Raw genomic sequence first — 16,432 nt, forward strand, 5'->3', positions numbered from 1 at the left:
TCTCCCAGTTTTTGAGCAGAGTATTTTTCATTATTGAATGAAGTGGAACAGTGAGTCCTTCTCTACGAGAAGAGTCAATCTAGAACCTCAAAAAATTCTAAACGAGCTTCTTCTGTTCTCAATTTAAAAGGTATGGCTTGAGCCATCTCACGGACAAAGTATAAAAAAAAAAAAAAAAAGATATATTCTCTGAAGGAGACCTACGTCTCTCACGTGGCAGAGAAGGATCAGATGGAATGTCCTAATACTTCTCACCGGAGAGGACCTGTTAGTCTTGATCAGTCTTCTCGCGAGAGGTCTGAATTTGACTCTTCAAAATACTGTTCATGGGAAGTATGTGAAAGAGAGTGTAGACTAAAGTGTCAGTTCTGTGTCAAGGCAGGTGAGTCTCCAAAGTTGGAAAAAGTTCCTCTAGTGATATCACATGCGCTGGTTGAGTTTGTGCCACACCGGACGGTCAACGCTGAGCCGGTGTGCAGGACCGCTTCCCGTCTCTGATGTATTGACAGGCTGGGCTGAGGATGGTGCAAGCACTCTAAGTCCATATAGATTGTGAATGCAGTAGCCCTGAACAGGGCCGTGCCAACACGGTAAGCGAGGTAAGCAACGCAGGGGGGCGCCGACCTCTAGAGGGCGCCACCCACATGCAAAATCTTTTACCTGAAGTTGTGATTCTCCTCTCTCCCCTGCCCTTCCCGCATCAGGAAGTGAAGGTAGCCCAGTAGTGCTGAGACAGACAGGCTGCTCTGCTAAAGCTGCTTCAAAGAGTACAACCAGCAGCTACCGTATTTTTCGGACTATAAGACGCACTTTTTTCCCCCAAAATTTGGGAGGAAAATGGGGGGTGCGTCTTATAGTCCGAAGGTAGTGTTTTTGGATCGCCGTCCCGTACTTACGCGATGCCATGTTCCGTGGTGGTCTAGTGACGTCGGGGCAGGAAAGAGCCCCCTCTTTCCTGCCCATCGCGCTGCTCTCCGTGCTCCTCACTGCTTTCTGACGGTCTCGGCGATATTCAAAATGGCCGCCGAGATTCTCTTTCCTGCCCCAACGTCACTAGACCACCACGGAACACGGCATCGTGTAAGTACGGGACGGCGGTCCAAAACTCGGAGAAGACGCACCGGAGCACCTAGGTTTTAGAGGAGGGAAATAGGAAAAAATTTTTTTCCTATTTCCCTCCTCTAAAACGTAGGTGCGTCTTATGGTCCGGTGCGTCTTATAGTCCGAAAAATACGGTATTTATGGCTTTGGTGTGTGAACAACTTTCATTCAGGGTGAGCTGGAACAACATTCAAATTAGAGAGAACAGGTTTGGAGGCAGGTGTGCAAGTGAGACTGGGGAGAAATAAAAAATAAATAGCGTAATTGTTATCTGTAAGTGGTTCAAAGTTTTTGTTTTTTGAGCATGTACACTGAGAGGAGGGCATGACTGCAATAATGTGTACATAATTATCATAATTGGCTGAGGTTCAAAGAGGAAGTTTAGCTGACGTATAGTGTAGAATAGTTGGTAAGTAAAAATCTGATTGCTTTTTTTGTGTGTTTGTTTTTATATAAAACATTCTGCTTGGATAGGGAGAGTTTGTGATATTTGAAAATACATTTTGCTTTAATGAAATTGCTAAACTTTAGAGTCAGAGACTTATCAATGAGGGATACATACAGTGGAAAGGAAGCCCTGGAAACAGAGTTAAGAGGACAGATACCAGCAACAGAATCAGATACTGGGCCAGCATGATCAGAAAAAGAAAGTCACCAGCCAACAAAGGTAGAAAAAAAATCATTTTATTTTCATTTTAGTGTTTGGAATATGTCCACTTTGAGAATTTACATCTGCTATCTTATTTTGCAATGTATAGCAGTCTCCAAGAGACTGGGCTCCCAGTGAGCTAGGGAGGTCAGACTGTGTAAATGAGATGAAGAGACCCCCCCCCCCCCCCCCACTGTAACAAAGACAGCAACATGCATAATCAAAGCTTAGGTCTCTGCAGTTACAAGGGCTGGCCATTCCTAATTATGCTAATAGTTTTTAACAGGCTAAGTCCCACTTAAAAGCCTCTTTATAAAGGCAGTGCTTTCTCTGGAGAGCAGTGTTAAGAAACAGCAGGAATTGTGTTTATTTTTTTAAACTGCTTTCCTGTGTAAGCTAATTTACAGTTTTCTAGTATATGCTTGACATTGAAGGGTGTGGTAGACCCTTTTGTCAGGTCTGGCTGGGCCTGCAGTTTTCAGTCTAAAGGAAAGACAGGTAGCAATGGAGAAACATCTAATGAAGAAGCGAGACGGGGGGGGGGGGGGGGGGGGGGCCACAGACAGTCTGCAGGGGGGCACCAGAGACCCTTGGCACGGCCCTGAAAGCTCCTTGAGCATAGCCTGGATCTCCTCATAAAGAGTAGGCATCGGTACTGGCTGAGAAAGCGGTGTGGATGCAGCCTATGTTATAGCCAGGCATAGGAGACCTTGAAGACCTCAACATAAGTACATAAGTACATAAGTAGTGCCATACTGGGAAAGACCAAAGGTCCATCTAGCCCAGCATCCTGTCACCGACAGTGGCCAATCCAGGTCAAGGGCACCTGGCACGCTCCCCAAACGTAAAAACATTCCAGACAAGTTATACCTAAAAATGAGGAATTTTTCCAGTCCATTTAATAGCGGTCTATGGACTTGTCCTTTAGGAATCTATCTAACCCCTTTTTAAACTCCGTCAAGCTAACCGCCCGTACCACGTTCTCCGGCAATGAATTCCAGAGTCTAATTACACGTTGGGTGAAGAAAAATTTTCTCCGATTCGTTTTAAATTTACCACACTGTAGCTTCAACTCATGCCCTCTAGTCCTAGTATTTTTGGATAGCGTGAACAGTCGCTTCACATCCACCCGATCCATTTCACTCATTATTTTATACACTTCTATCATATCTCCCCTCAGCCGTCTCTTCTCCAAGCTGAAAAGCCCTAGCCTTCTCAGCCTCTCTTCATAGGAAAGTCGTCCCATCCCCACTATCATTTTCGTCGCCCTTCGCTGTACCTTTTCCAATTCTACTATATCTTTTTTGAGATACGGAGACCAGTACTGAACACAATACTCCAGGTGCGGTCGCACCATGGAGCGATACAACGGCATTATAACATCCGCACACCTGGACTCCATACCCTTCCTAATAACACCCAACATTCTATTCGCTTTCCTAGCCGCAGCAGCACACTGAGCAGAAGGTTTCAGCGTATCATCGACGACGACACCCAGATCCCTTTCTTGATCCGTAACTCCTAACGCGGAACCTTGCAAGACGTAGCTATAATTCGGGTTCCTCTTACCCACATGCATCACTTTGCACTTGTCAACATTGAACTTCATCTGCCACTTGCACGCCCATTCTCCCAGTCTCGCAAGGTCCTCCTGTAATCGTTCACATTCCTCCTGCGACTTGACGACCCTGAATAATTTTGTGTCATCGGCGAATTTAATTACCTCACTAGTTATTCCCATCTCTAGGTCATTTATAAATACATTAAAAAGCAACGGACCCATCACAGACCCCTGCGGGACCCCACTAACTACCCTCCTCCACTGAGAATACTGGCCACGCAATCCTACTCTCTGCTTCCTATCTTTCAACCAGTTCTTAATCCATAATAATACCCTACCTCCGATTCCATGACTCTGCAATTTCTTCAGGAGTCTTTCGTGCGGCACTTTGTCAAACGCCTTCTGAAAATCCAGATATACAATATCAACCGGCTCCCCATTGTCCACATGTTTGCTTACCCCCTCAAAAAAATGCATTAGATTGGTGAGGCAAGACTTCCCTTCACTAAATCCGTGCTGACTTTGTCTCATCAGTCCATGTTTTTGTATATGCTCTGCAATTTTATTCTTAATAATAGCCTCCACCATCTTGCCCGGCACCGACGTCAGACTCACCGGTCTATAATTTCCCGGATCTCCTCTGGAACCTTTCTTAAAAATCGGAGTAACATTGGCTACCCTCCAGTCTTCCGGTATTACACTCGATTTTAGGGACAGATTGCATATTGCTAACAGTAGCTCCGCAAGTTCATTTTTTAGTTCTATTAATACTCTGGGATGAATACCATCAGGTCCCGGTGATTTACTACTCTTCAGCTTGCTGAACTGACCCATTACATCCTCCAAGGTTACAGAGAATTTGTTTAGTTTCTCCGACTCCCCCGCTTCAAATATTCTTTCCGGCACCGGTGTCCCCCCCAAATCCTCCTCGGTGAAGACCGAAGCAAAGAATTCATTTAATTTCTCCGCTACGGCTTTGTCCTCCTTGATCGCCCCTTTAACACCATTTTCGTCCAGCGGCCCAACCGACTCTTTGGCCGGTTTCCTGCTTTTAATGTATCTAAAAAAGTTTTTACTATGTATTTTTGCTTCCAACGCTAATTTCTTCTCAAAGTCCTTTTTTGCCCTCCTTATCTCCGCTTTGCATTTGGCTTGGCATTCCTTATGATCTATCCTGTTACTTTCAGTTGGTTCTCTTCTCCACTTTCTGAAGGATTGTTTTTTGGCTCTAATGATTTCCTTTATCTTACTGTTTAGCCACGCCGGCTGACGTTTAGTCTTTTTTCCCTTTTTTCTAATACGTGGAATATATTTGTCCTGAACCTCCAGGATGGTGTTTTTAAACAGCATCCACGCCTGATGCAAGTTTTTTACTCTGCGAGCTGCTCCTTTCAGTCTTTTTTTCACCATTTTTCTCATTTTGTCGTAATCACCTTTTCTATAGTTAAACGCTAGCGTACTTGATTTCCTAGTTTCACTTCCTTCAATGCCAATATCAAAACCGTTCTCGGTAAGAAATGAGCTGGAGGGGAGAGTGGTCACTGTGGCACAGACTCTTCCTGTAAATTGAGGACGTTGATGCAGGGGAGGTATGGGCCAAGTGCCTGGAGGGAGAACAATGGTGATGCATCTTAGGTTTTTTTTTATACAGAAGGTACCTTGATGCATACTGCACCAACGACGAGGATGTGGAACCCTTATGGGTAGCAGTACCGAGTCCAATGTCAGACCTTCCTGATGTTGCTTTGGTGTACCCGATGTTGATGCAACTTCCGTGTCGCGTACCGAATCCCCTGCTATGACTGATAGTGCCGCCAATGATGAACAAAAACATTTTACATTTTTCTCGCTCAACTCTGCAGGCTTTAAAGTGTCCTTGCAAGTGCAGGCAGAGGCTACACTGTATGTCCCGGTGCTCAGGACACCAGCACTGACTACACCCATTATGGGTGTCCGTCTGAAATAATCCTATTGCGTACACTTCTTAAAGCCACTCGGCACTCTTGCTGACATGGAGGGGAAAACGGTTGATGCTAGGTTAAAAGGCTCTATGGCCTGGGGAACTCGAGTAGTCATGTAACCAAAAATGATCAATGCTGCTTGAGCAAAAGAAGAGCTCAGAGGCCTGAAAAAAGCTGAAAAATGGAAAAAAGTGTTAATTTGAATACTGAAAAAAAAATATGAAGAAAAAATGTCCTGAAAAAGGAAAAGCACCAAAAAGGCAAAGTTTGACATGCTAAGGAGAGATTAAAAAGTCAACCTCTGCTTTGTGGAAAATGATGACTGCTGGTCCCACAACCCATGTATAAGAGGCAGGGGCACAGTGAACTTGGCAGTGTCTGCACCAGGCTCTGTGGATGATGTTACTCCCACATGCAAGATTATGCTGCTTGTCCTCAAATACCTCTGCTCCTCTCCAAGGCGTGCATAAACGCTTCGCTCCAGCTTTCTCTCCCTCGCTGAATTCCAATTCTATTGCCCTATACCCCCAGCAAGACCTACAGTTCTTTCGTTCCCCCAGCCAAACATCTCCCTCATCCACAAACTACCTGATCTCTCTCAAACCTCAATCCCTCCACATCCCCAACCCCCTTTTCTAAAATCCTCCACCCACCAGAGCCCCCTAGTACTCTATCCCTCCTAACCTGGCACACCCTCACATCCTCCAAAGTTCACACACCTTGCTCTCTCAACTCCCTGCCCCTGGTGCATCCCCAGCTTTCTCTTAACTCACTGGCCCTGGCACATTTGCCCCTCCCCCCCCCAAACATCAAACTCCTCCTTCAGCACACATACCCAGCTTGTTTTCTCCACACTGTGCCCACTGCCACACATCAAGCTTTGGAATCCTCTGTGGCCCGGAGCTGTTAGGGGTTTTCTGCATGGTTCAAACCTGCAGTCACTCAGGGCAACAGAGGAAGAAGAGTGGTGACCCAATGTACAGCCATTCGCCTCCTCTTGTGCCAATCACTATGGCAGGCAGAAGGCAACTGATGGTTTTAGCTACAGGAGAGGGAGTCATATGAACTACTGCTGCCTTTTCTCACTGTGCAGAACTCTCTGCACAAACTATGAACTGCACAGAATTTCCCTGTGAATAAGCAAAAAAGATTCTTAAACAGGAAATCTGCTTTTCTAAGTATTGTAGAAGCATTTGGTAGCTTGCAGTGATTCAACTGGAAAGCTTTACTAGTTATAAAAAGGCATATGGAAGGACTGAGAAAAATAAAATGAAGCTAAATCAGATAAAAGCAGCATCCTACTGAAGTCACCAATTTTTTTTTTTGGCCCAACCATTTTCTCCTGCTTCTTTAGACTTTCAGCTCAAATCAGAACCAGAAATGGTGCCATGTCTTCCCCTGCCACTAACTAGAAGGCTTTCCTTTATTTTCACATCTCCCTACCACCGCACCAACAGTGTTTGGCCAGGGAACAAAATGAGTGTCTTCCTCTGGAACCAACTAGCATGTCTGGTATTAGACATCATTGCTGAGCCATGGATAAATGCCAGCATACCTTTTTTAATCGATCTCAGGCCATGTGAGTAATGCCTCTGCTACATCCCCTGCCCAAATCAGCTCAGGAAGCAGAGTCTTAGCCCAGAAAATCACACTCAGATCAACTACAAGCCATTATGTAGCACTTGCCATTGAGCCTCCAGGGCAGCCCCAATTTTTAAAAAAACGTTTTTCATATAAACGTTTAGTACACACCTTTGTTAACTGTTAAGTCATAAAGCTCAGTGTGCTCAAAAGCCAGCTTAAGAGTTTGTTTAGTATACTTTCAAACATGAGAGTTTGCAAAGAAAACAAAAGCATTAAATATTCCTATACTATAATCACTAAACTTATTCACCTGGAGTCAGTCCCCCAATGCATTGCATATATCTTAGCCAAATGTCCCCTCAGTGTTCTTCTTGTGCGCATCTGAATTCGACCCACCGGCTCAATATTGGCTGTGATCTAAAAACAGAAAATTTGTTACAAGCTTTAAAATTCTACTTTTATTATTTCCATATACATAATGAAATGGTGACAGACTTATGCTGGATCAATGCAGTTATATATTTATTAGATTTCTACTGCACAAATATGGCACAGTATGTTATGCTATACACTGCTTCTATTCTGCAAATACCATGAATATAGTCTGCAATGAACCAAAGTGCTGAAAAACATTAACTAAGAAAATCAATACACATCTAATCTATATTAATAAATCCCACCTTGAACGTTCTGAAGCTCACTCCAAGGCAGAGAAGCACAAAAATCCTGTAGTCTTCATAGGCTAGGACCAGTCACCCTCACTCATAGACCTGCCCTCAGCCACGCCCCATCTGTACATAAAACGCTACCTCAACATTCTGAAGACAACCTGCTGAAGCCATCTGCAAAATCCCTAAACAGTTCGTAAGTTCATGGTGGTGAAGCCATCCAACTCACCATGTCTCTCTGCCCCGCCCTCGAGGGCGGAACACAGAGAGTAAAGGGATCCATAAAGGCACCCCTACCAACTGGCAACCCCCTACAACAAACAATGACCCAGGCAGTGGGAGTGTTTCCGTACTCCTCCCCCTGCCTAGGAATCGCTACAGACTGCTGGCAAACTCCCCAACCACACGACCACAAAAGCCACCCGCAATCCCCCCCCCCCCCACACAAACACACACACAAACACGCAAACACACACACACACAAACGCAAACACACAAACACACGCAAACACACACACAAACGCACGCAAACAATCACAGAAACACAAACACACACACACAGCCTCGACGGTGCACCTCTAAGTGCCCCCCCCCCTGCATCGCCACAACAACCCGTGCAACGGGGCATCAGAAAGCTCCCCTTCCCTCCTTGCCGCATCACCCAACCCCTCCCCCGCCGCTTCACCGAGCCCCTCCCCCCCACAGACCGCCTCGCCACCAGCGACCGCTAATACAAACTCTGTCCAGCGGCTGCTGCTGCTTCTATTCAGCAGCAGCAGCCCGTACATAAAGAAAAACAAACAAAACAAAAAAACAACCTCCTAAAACGCACCTCCGTGGAGAACCATCTCACATTGGCTGACGTCTCTGCAGCCGCTCCTCCTCTCCCCTCAACGTCAGTGCCCCTGCCGGAAGACCCCCGGAGAAACGGCGAGACGTCAGAGGGGAGAGGAGGAGCGCATGCTGAGACGTCAGCCAATGTGAGATGCTTCTCAACGGAGGTGCGTTTGAGGAGGATTTTTTTTTTTGGGTTTTCTTTATGTACGGGCTGCTGCTGCTGAATAGCAGAAGCAGCAGCTGCCGGACAGTTTGTATTAGCGGTTGCGGGTGGCGAGGGGGTTGATGAGGGGGGGGCTTGGTGATGCGCAAAGGGGGGGACAAGGGGCTTTCTTTGGGTGCTGTGCCGGCTGGGGGGGGGAAGGGGGGGTCTCGCTGGACATGGGTGGCTGGAAGGAAGCAGGGGGAGGGGAGGGGAGGGTCGCTGCACATGGGTGGCTGCAGGGGAGGCAGGGAACAGGGAGATAGGGATGGGGCTCCACACACCACATGGGTGCCTGCAAGGGGGACAGGGGATACAGGACGGACACTGCAGGGCGGGCAGGGGGACAGAAGGGTCGATGGACATGGCTGGCCACAGGGGAGGAACAGGGAAAAAGGAGAGGAGTGTCCTCAGACATGGGTGGCTGCACAGGAGAGGAGGGTCGCTGGACATGGGTAGCTGCAGGGGGGGCAGGGGGAGAGGAGGGTCGCTGGACATGGGTAGCTGCAGGGGGGGCAGGGGGAGAGGAGGGTCGCTGGACATGGCTGGCTGCAGGGGGGACAGGGGAGAGAGGAGAGACGCTGCACATGCGTGCCTGCAGGGGGACAGGAGGGATGCTGAGGGGGGGGCCTGAGACCACATGGGTGGCTGCAGGGGGAGCAGGGGAGACAGGAAGGACGCAGCAGGGGGAGAGGAGGGTTGATGGGCATGGGTGGCTGCAGGGGGATGCTGGACATGGGTGGCTGCAGGGGAAACACGGGGAGGGGGGGGGTCGCTGCACATGCCTGGCTGCAAGGGGGCAGGGGAGAGGGAGGGGGTTCCTCACACCACACACGCAGTCACTCATTCTCTGTCTGCCACATACACTCTCACTCACACACTCACTGTCTTTGTCCCTCTCTCTCACACAGTGTCACACAGAAACACAAACACTGTCTCTCACACACACTCTCTCTCTCTCTCTCTCACATTCTCTCTCTGACACACACGCTCCATCTCTCACACACGCTCTTTCTGAAACATACACTCCAAGGAAAACCTTGCTAGTGCCCGTTTCATTTCTAACAGAAACAGGCCTTTTTTACTAGTAATTACATAATATTCAAGTCAAATAGATTCTGTAAATCCCTTTTTAAAAATAAAATTGTCAAACCCCGAAGTTGTAAAGGTAATATTCCATACAGAAACTGCTTGGTAATAAAGAGAGAATAGAACATCCTACGTTTAGAAACTCGCCTAGTCAAAGGAAAACAAAATGTTTGATTTTGGGTTCTAGCTCCAGCTTTCATGTAAAGAAAAGTAACCCAATCCATTAAAGAGGGGTATCACCATATATAATCTCAAATACTAAAGAACACAGCTTAAATATTGATCTAGCGCTTATAGAAAGCCAAAGTTTTTGAAACAAAGCAGAATCATATAGTCACTGAATGAGACTAGCAGCCGAACAGCTGTATTCTGGATTAACTGTAAATTTTTGACCAAATGTTTTTAGCACAATATACACATTACAGGAGTCCAGCCTAGATAAAATTAACACCTGTACTAATAATCTAAACCTTCCTATTTCAAAATATTTGCGAATTGCCATCAGTTTTCTCAAAGTAAAGAAAGATTTCTGAACAAGCGACTACCCACCTCTCTACCCCCAATACTTTTCAACATGATTCAAAAGTAAAAGTGTTTGCACCAATAGAAAACGGTTGTGAAAACTCCAGTGCAACAGTAGGACCTAGTCAAAAATTTAGTCCCATCACAAGTCCTTCAAGGGATAAGCCTCACTTAACCATAGTACTTTTATTCCAAAATAAGGCAGCAGAGTGAGAGGGACCTGGCACCACCAGGTATGAAAACCCACACTTAGGCCTGCAGGAACACCACCAGGATCAACCACTGGCCAGACCCAAGGACAAGGTCTCAGGATAGAAGATGGAAAGTCATGTCTATCCACCTGCTGAAGATAGACAATACTGAAGGGCTGAGCTTGAGGTCTGGGTATATAGGCATCTACTCAGCTCTGCATTCTTTATCGCCACATGCTGATTGATGGACATGACTATCCCATTTGTCCTGGACTAGTAGAAAGACAGGTAATGGAAAAAGAGATTTATAAAGGATGACTCCATCCTCTTTCCCCTGCCTTGGAACAAGCAATATCTTATAACCATTTGGGCATATAGAATTCAAATGAGGATCATCTACAATTGAAAACCAGGTTTCAATTAAAAACAAAAACGCAAACAAAGCCGTAAACCTGGCATAGATTCTTCAATCATATTCCTTACCACATCTTGACCTTGCATTAACAAAGGCAATGAACTGAAGTAAAAAAATGTTGTAAAGTACACAAGTTACTAGTGTTTCTAGCAAAATTTCTAGAAGCTTAGAAGGGTTTTCTACACTGAACGAGGGTGGGGATTTGACATTGTATTGCAGAAGCACAGTCAATTAAATTACTAAAATGGGAAAATTAGGTTCTTACCTTGGTAATTTTCTTTCCTTTAATCACAGCAGATGAATCCATTAACTGATGGGTTGTACCCTGGCGGCTCTTTAACGCTCCGGCAGCCGACCCTGGAAAGTTTTGGCCTCCAAGCTTCAGGAGCCCAGGTCCCTGCCCTGATTGGATCCCCGGACCAGCTAGGGGATCTTAGCACGGAGGCGGCGTCTTTAAGTCCGCCATACCAGACTGCCCCGCCGAGACCAAGCGGAGAATCGGGAGCGATGGGAGAACCCCAAGCGGAGGCTTTGGAGGTTAGCGGCGGCCCTGTCGAGCACTCGACCCCGGAAGGAATGACATCAGGTCGTAGGGCGGGACTATCGATCCTTCGCCCTCCCCTATCCAGGAGGCTCCGCAGATCGGACTCGACGGGAGGCCTAGACCGGCAGTCGTTACTCTCGAGACCCTCTGGGATGCAATCCAGACCCTTAATTCGTCGCTACTTCAGACAACCAATTCCTTCAAATCTGAACTAAAGGATTTTAAAACATCTTATCAAACCCTGGAAGCGAAAGTCAAGCAGCAGGAGGAAAAATGTGAGTTGAACTTGCTTGAAAATAAAAAGCTACAGACAGTTGTAAGTAATATAGTAACAGAAAAAGAACTGACTCAAAGGAAACTTGAATTTATGGACAATCAACTCAGGCGTAATAACCTGAGATTTTTGAATTTTCCGAAGTCTCCTTTGATATCACCTTTGGAGATGTTGAGAAAATATTTCCTCGAAATACTTCAAATTCCTAAAGAAGCTTTACCTCCAATTATAAAGGCTTACTATATTACAGGAATTAAAACTACTCAAGCCGCAGTTTCTGACTTAAACTTGTCACAATTTTTGGAATCTTCCTTAGAAACAATTACGGAACGCACAACTCTTCTTACTTCCTTTGCTTTTGAATCCGATAGAAACCATGTTTTCAGACAATACTTTAAATTTATCTTAGCCCAATTTCTGGGTTCGAAGATACAAATTTTTCCAGATCTCAGTAAATCCACTCAAAGAAGGAGAAGAGAATTTCTGGGACTTCGGCCCCGGGTTCTCTCTCTGGGCGGTACATACAAGTTGAAATTTGCCTGTAGATGTATTATTTCCTTGGAAAATGTATATTTTGTATTCTTTGAACCAGAAAAATTGAGACAATTTATAATTGCCAGAGAAAGTGGTGGTGAATTGGTTACGGATGCCCCGGTAGGAAGCTGAAACCGCTGGCAGGGAATGGACTCTACCCTCACAATTGTTTGTTTAAAGATTTTCCGCAAAAAATTGCCTTGTGTCTTGATCAATATAATGTGGACTAAGTAACAATATCATTACATATTTGTTTTTTCTTTTAATGGACAAGGATTTGTCATATATAATTTCCTGCATTTCCTACATTTATTATATGTAAATGTATATTTTGAAAATTGATAAATAAAAAAAAAAAAAACAAAAACTGATGGGTTGTATCCGCCTACCAGCAGGTGGAGATAGAGAACACTGAAAAACCATAGTGCCTCCTCTTGGACGGCTAGCCCCAACTGCCTTCAGTATTTGAGATTTCCAAAGCAGAGTGAACCATAAAGGTATAATAACAAACTTTCCTCACAGCAAACAATCGCCCCAGAATAGGAGCATCAAAGGAGGGACGATCTCAACCTCCTGTAGTAGAACATCAGGTAGAAATTCTGAGAACTGGTTTCCAACTTCTCCCAATGAGATTTATATCTGCATGAAAGATCTGAACAAAAAACAAAGTCAGACAGGGAGGGATCATGGATTCATCTGCTGTGACTAAAGGAAAGAAAATTACCAAGGTAAGAACCTAATTTTCCCTTCCTTGTCATCAGCAGCAGATGAATCCATTAACTGATGGGATGTACAAAAGCAATCCCTACTTAGGGTGGGAACAGGCCACACCACGAGCCAATACTTGAGCTCCAAAAACAGCGTCCTGCTTCGCTGCAACAGCCAGCCTTTAATGACGGACAAATGAGAGCTGAGAAGCCCAAGTAGCCGCACTACAATCTCTTAAAAGAGAGAGTGCACCCGTTTCAGCCCACAAGCAGGAAATCGCTCTCGTGGAATGCGCCCTAAACGCTTCAGGTGGAGCCCGACCTGAAAGCAGATACGCAGCAAAAATGACTTCCTTGAGCCAACGGGCTATAGTGGCCTTAGACGCCGGGCCTCCAGGCTGAGAACCTGACAAGACAAAAAGGTGATCAGAAGTCCTGAAGTCATTTAACATCTGTAGATACTGCAACAGCGCCCTGCGAACATCCAGAAGATGTAACTGCCCAAAGGAGTCCGGGAACTCTTCCCTATAAAAGGAAGGAAGAAAAATGGGCTGGTTCAGGAGAAACGCTGAAACCACCTTAGGCAGGAAGGAAGGAAGGCACTGTATGTACTGTTACTCCGGACTCCGAGAATTGCAGAAAAGGGTCCCGACAGGACAGCGCCTGCAGCTCAGACACGCGTCTAGCTGATGTGATGGCCACCAAAAAGACTGTCTTGAGAGTCTCATCCTTCTCCGAAGCTTGCATAAGCGGCTCGAAGGGCGAACACTGAAGAGCCTTCAACACTAGCCCCAGGTTCCAGGCCGGACAGGGCAACGGGACAGGAGGACGGAGCCTAAGCCCCCCTCTGAGAAATCTGGCAATGTCCGGATGAGCAGCAAGGGACAAGCCAGCGACTTTCCTTCGATAGCATAATGCTGCCACTTGCACCCGCAAAGAATTGTAAGCCAGGCCTTTTTGTAAGCCCTCCTGCAAAAAGTCCAGCACTGTCAAGACAGTAGCCCGCGTGGGTGTGATCGCCTTTGAAACACCCTACGCCTCAAATTTGCGCCAGATCCAAGCATAAGCTGCAGAGGTGGACCGCTTGCGGGCCTGCAAGAGTGGAGATGACCTTGCTAGAATAGCCCTTGTCTCTCAATTGCGCCCTCTCAATAGCCAGTCCTTAAGACCAAATCGGCAGGGATCCTCCATAGACACCGGACCCTGAACCAACAGGTTCGGCACCAAGAGCAAATGCACCGGAGCATCCACCAACATCCGGCAGAGATCCACATACCAAGGACGCCTTGGCCAATCTGGAGCGAAGAGAATCACCAGACCTTGGTGCTGTCGAATCCGCAGTAGAACTCGCCCCATCAGGGGCCAAGGAGGGAACACATATAGGAGCTCCAAGGGCCAGGGTTGAGCCAGAGTATCCAATCCCGCCAAGTGAGGATCTCTTTCAGCTGAAAAAGCGAGGTGCCTTGGTGTTTGCACTTGACACCATTAGATCCATTCCGGGAGTCCCCCATTTGGCACAAATTTGAAGAAAAACTTCTTCTGCCAGTTCCCATTCCGCCGAGCCCATTTGAAGCCTGCTGAGAAAATTGGCTTGCGCGCTGCTCTGACCTGCTATGTGAGCTGCCGACAGAAGCTGCAGGTGTAGCTCGGCCCAGTGGCAAATCTGGGCGGCCTCCGCGGCCAGGGCCCTGCACAGAGTACTTCCCTGACGATTTATGTATGCCACCGCTGTCGTGTTGTCTGACAGAATCCGGACAGCAAGTCCCTTCAGAGTCTTTTGAAAGGCCATAAGAGCCTGGAATATCGCTCTCAGTTCCAAGCGACTGAGAGACCACCCCGTTTCACGGGTGTCCACACACCCTGAGCATAGCTTCCCTGGCAATGCGCTCCCCAGGCTAGAAGACTGGCATCTGTTATCACCAGGCACCAGGAAGGAAGCGCAAGAGGCATTCCTTGGCGCAGCAGCCTGTCTGATAGCCACCACTCCATACTGAGCTGGGCCGCAGGGAGCAACGTTAGTCTGCGTTGATATTCCTGGGACATCGGAGACCATTGTAGAAGCAGGGCAATCTGCAGAGGCCTCATATGTGCTCTCGCCCAAGGCACCAACTCCAAGGTGGCCGTCATCGACCCCAGCAGCTAGACACAGTCCCAAGCTCGCGGGCGAGGCATCCGCAGGAGCAGACAGACCTGATTCTGAAACTTACACCGTCTTAGGTTGGGGAGAAAGACAAACCCCAATGCCAAGTCGAACCGAACCCCCAAATATTCGAGAGGCTGAGAGGGGGGTCAGGTGACTTTTGGGTATATTGACCACCCAGCCTAGCACCTGCAGGACTGTAACCACTCTGGCTGTGGCAAGACGACTTTTGGCTGCCGAATCCGCTCTGATGAGCCAGTCGCCGAGATAAGGGTGAACTCTGATACCCTCTCGCCTGAGACAGGCAGCTACGACCATCATTACCTTGGCAAAGGTACGGGGAGCTGTGGCTAGGCCGAAAGGCAAGGCCTGAAACTGGAAATGCTTTCCCAACACCGCAAAGCAGAGGAACCGCTGGTGTGGAGGCTAGATAGGAATGTGCAAATAAGCTTCTTTTAGGTCCAGAGACGTGAGAAACTCTCCTGGCTGTACCGCCGTTAATGACGGAGCGCAGGGTTTCCATGCGCAAATGTCGTACTCTGATAGCCTCGTTGCCTGAAAGACCCGCCTTTTTCGAGGCACGACAAAATTAATGGAATAGCGGCCGCAGCCACGTTCGGCGGGAGGCACTGGGATCACCGCTCCAAGGTGCAGCAAGACTTGTAAGGTCTCCTCTACCGCCGCCCGTTTTACGGCAGTGCTACATCGGGACTCCACAAAAACGTCTCTCACCGGGGCACTGAATTCCAGTCGGTAACCTCTGATCAGGTCCAGGACCCACTGATCTGAGGAATCTTGGCCCACTCCTCTACAAAGAGGGAAATATGTCCTCCTATTGCAGGCAAGGAGGAGTGGACCGGCATCCCATCACTGTGGAGGACGCCCCTGAACTCCTGGCCTAGACCAGGCCGCTGCGGAAAATTTGTCCGAGGGAAAGGAGTTCCTCTGCTGCAAATGGCAAGTTGAGAAAACCCAGCAGAGCGCTCTGGGCAAGACCTGCGAGCTTCACGGAAGCGAGGTCTGGAAGAGGAGGTAAACATAGAACATTTGGAAGAAGACTTCGGCCTATCCTCAGGTAACCACTGGGGCATAGAGACGCCCAGGTCATTAACAATCTTCTCCAATTCCTCTCCAAATAACAGGAGGCCCCGAAAGGGAAACCTCACTAATCTTGTTTAGAAGCCATGTCAGCCGCCCAATGCCATAGCCAAAGAAGGCGGCGGGCAGCAACCGCCACAGACATCTGTTTAGCCGAAGCTCTTACCAGATCATAAAGGGCATCAGCTAAAAATGACAGAGCCGACTCCATCCGCGAGGGATCCCGCCCCCGTGGGCTGCTCTACCGCCTATTGTAACCAGGACAGACATGCGTGGGCTGCATAGGAACTGCAAACAGACGCCCTTAAGGCAAGGCCCAAAATTTCAAAGTACCGCTTCCACGCAGATTCAAGCC

General features: G+C 47.4%; 1 protein-coding gene across 1 annotated transcript in view; it reads right to left on the bottom strand.

Annotated features, from left to right (window-relative positions):
• The window catches only part of GNB1 (G protein subunit beta 1), a 123,512-nt gene that overhangs the window by 40,070 nt on the left and 67,010 nt on the right, over nt 1-16,432 (bottom strand). The window contains exon 4 of the mRNA XM_030186294.1: nt 7,167-7,273. Within this exon, the coding sequence (XP_030042154.1) occupies nt 7,167-7,273 (107 nt within the window). The remainder of the gene's footprint in view (nt 1-7,166; nt 7,274-16,432) is intronic.

The sequence above is a fragment of the Microcaecilia unicolor genome, chromosome 13 (genome assembly GCF_901765095.1).
Source record: "Microcaecilia unicolor chromosome 13, aMicUni1.1, whole genome shotgun sequence".
NCBI lineage: Eukaryota > Metazoa > Chordata > Amphibia > Gymnophiona > Siphonopidae > Microcaecilia > Microcaecilia unicolor.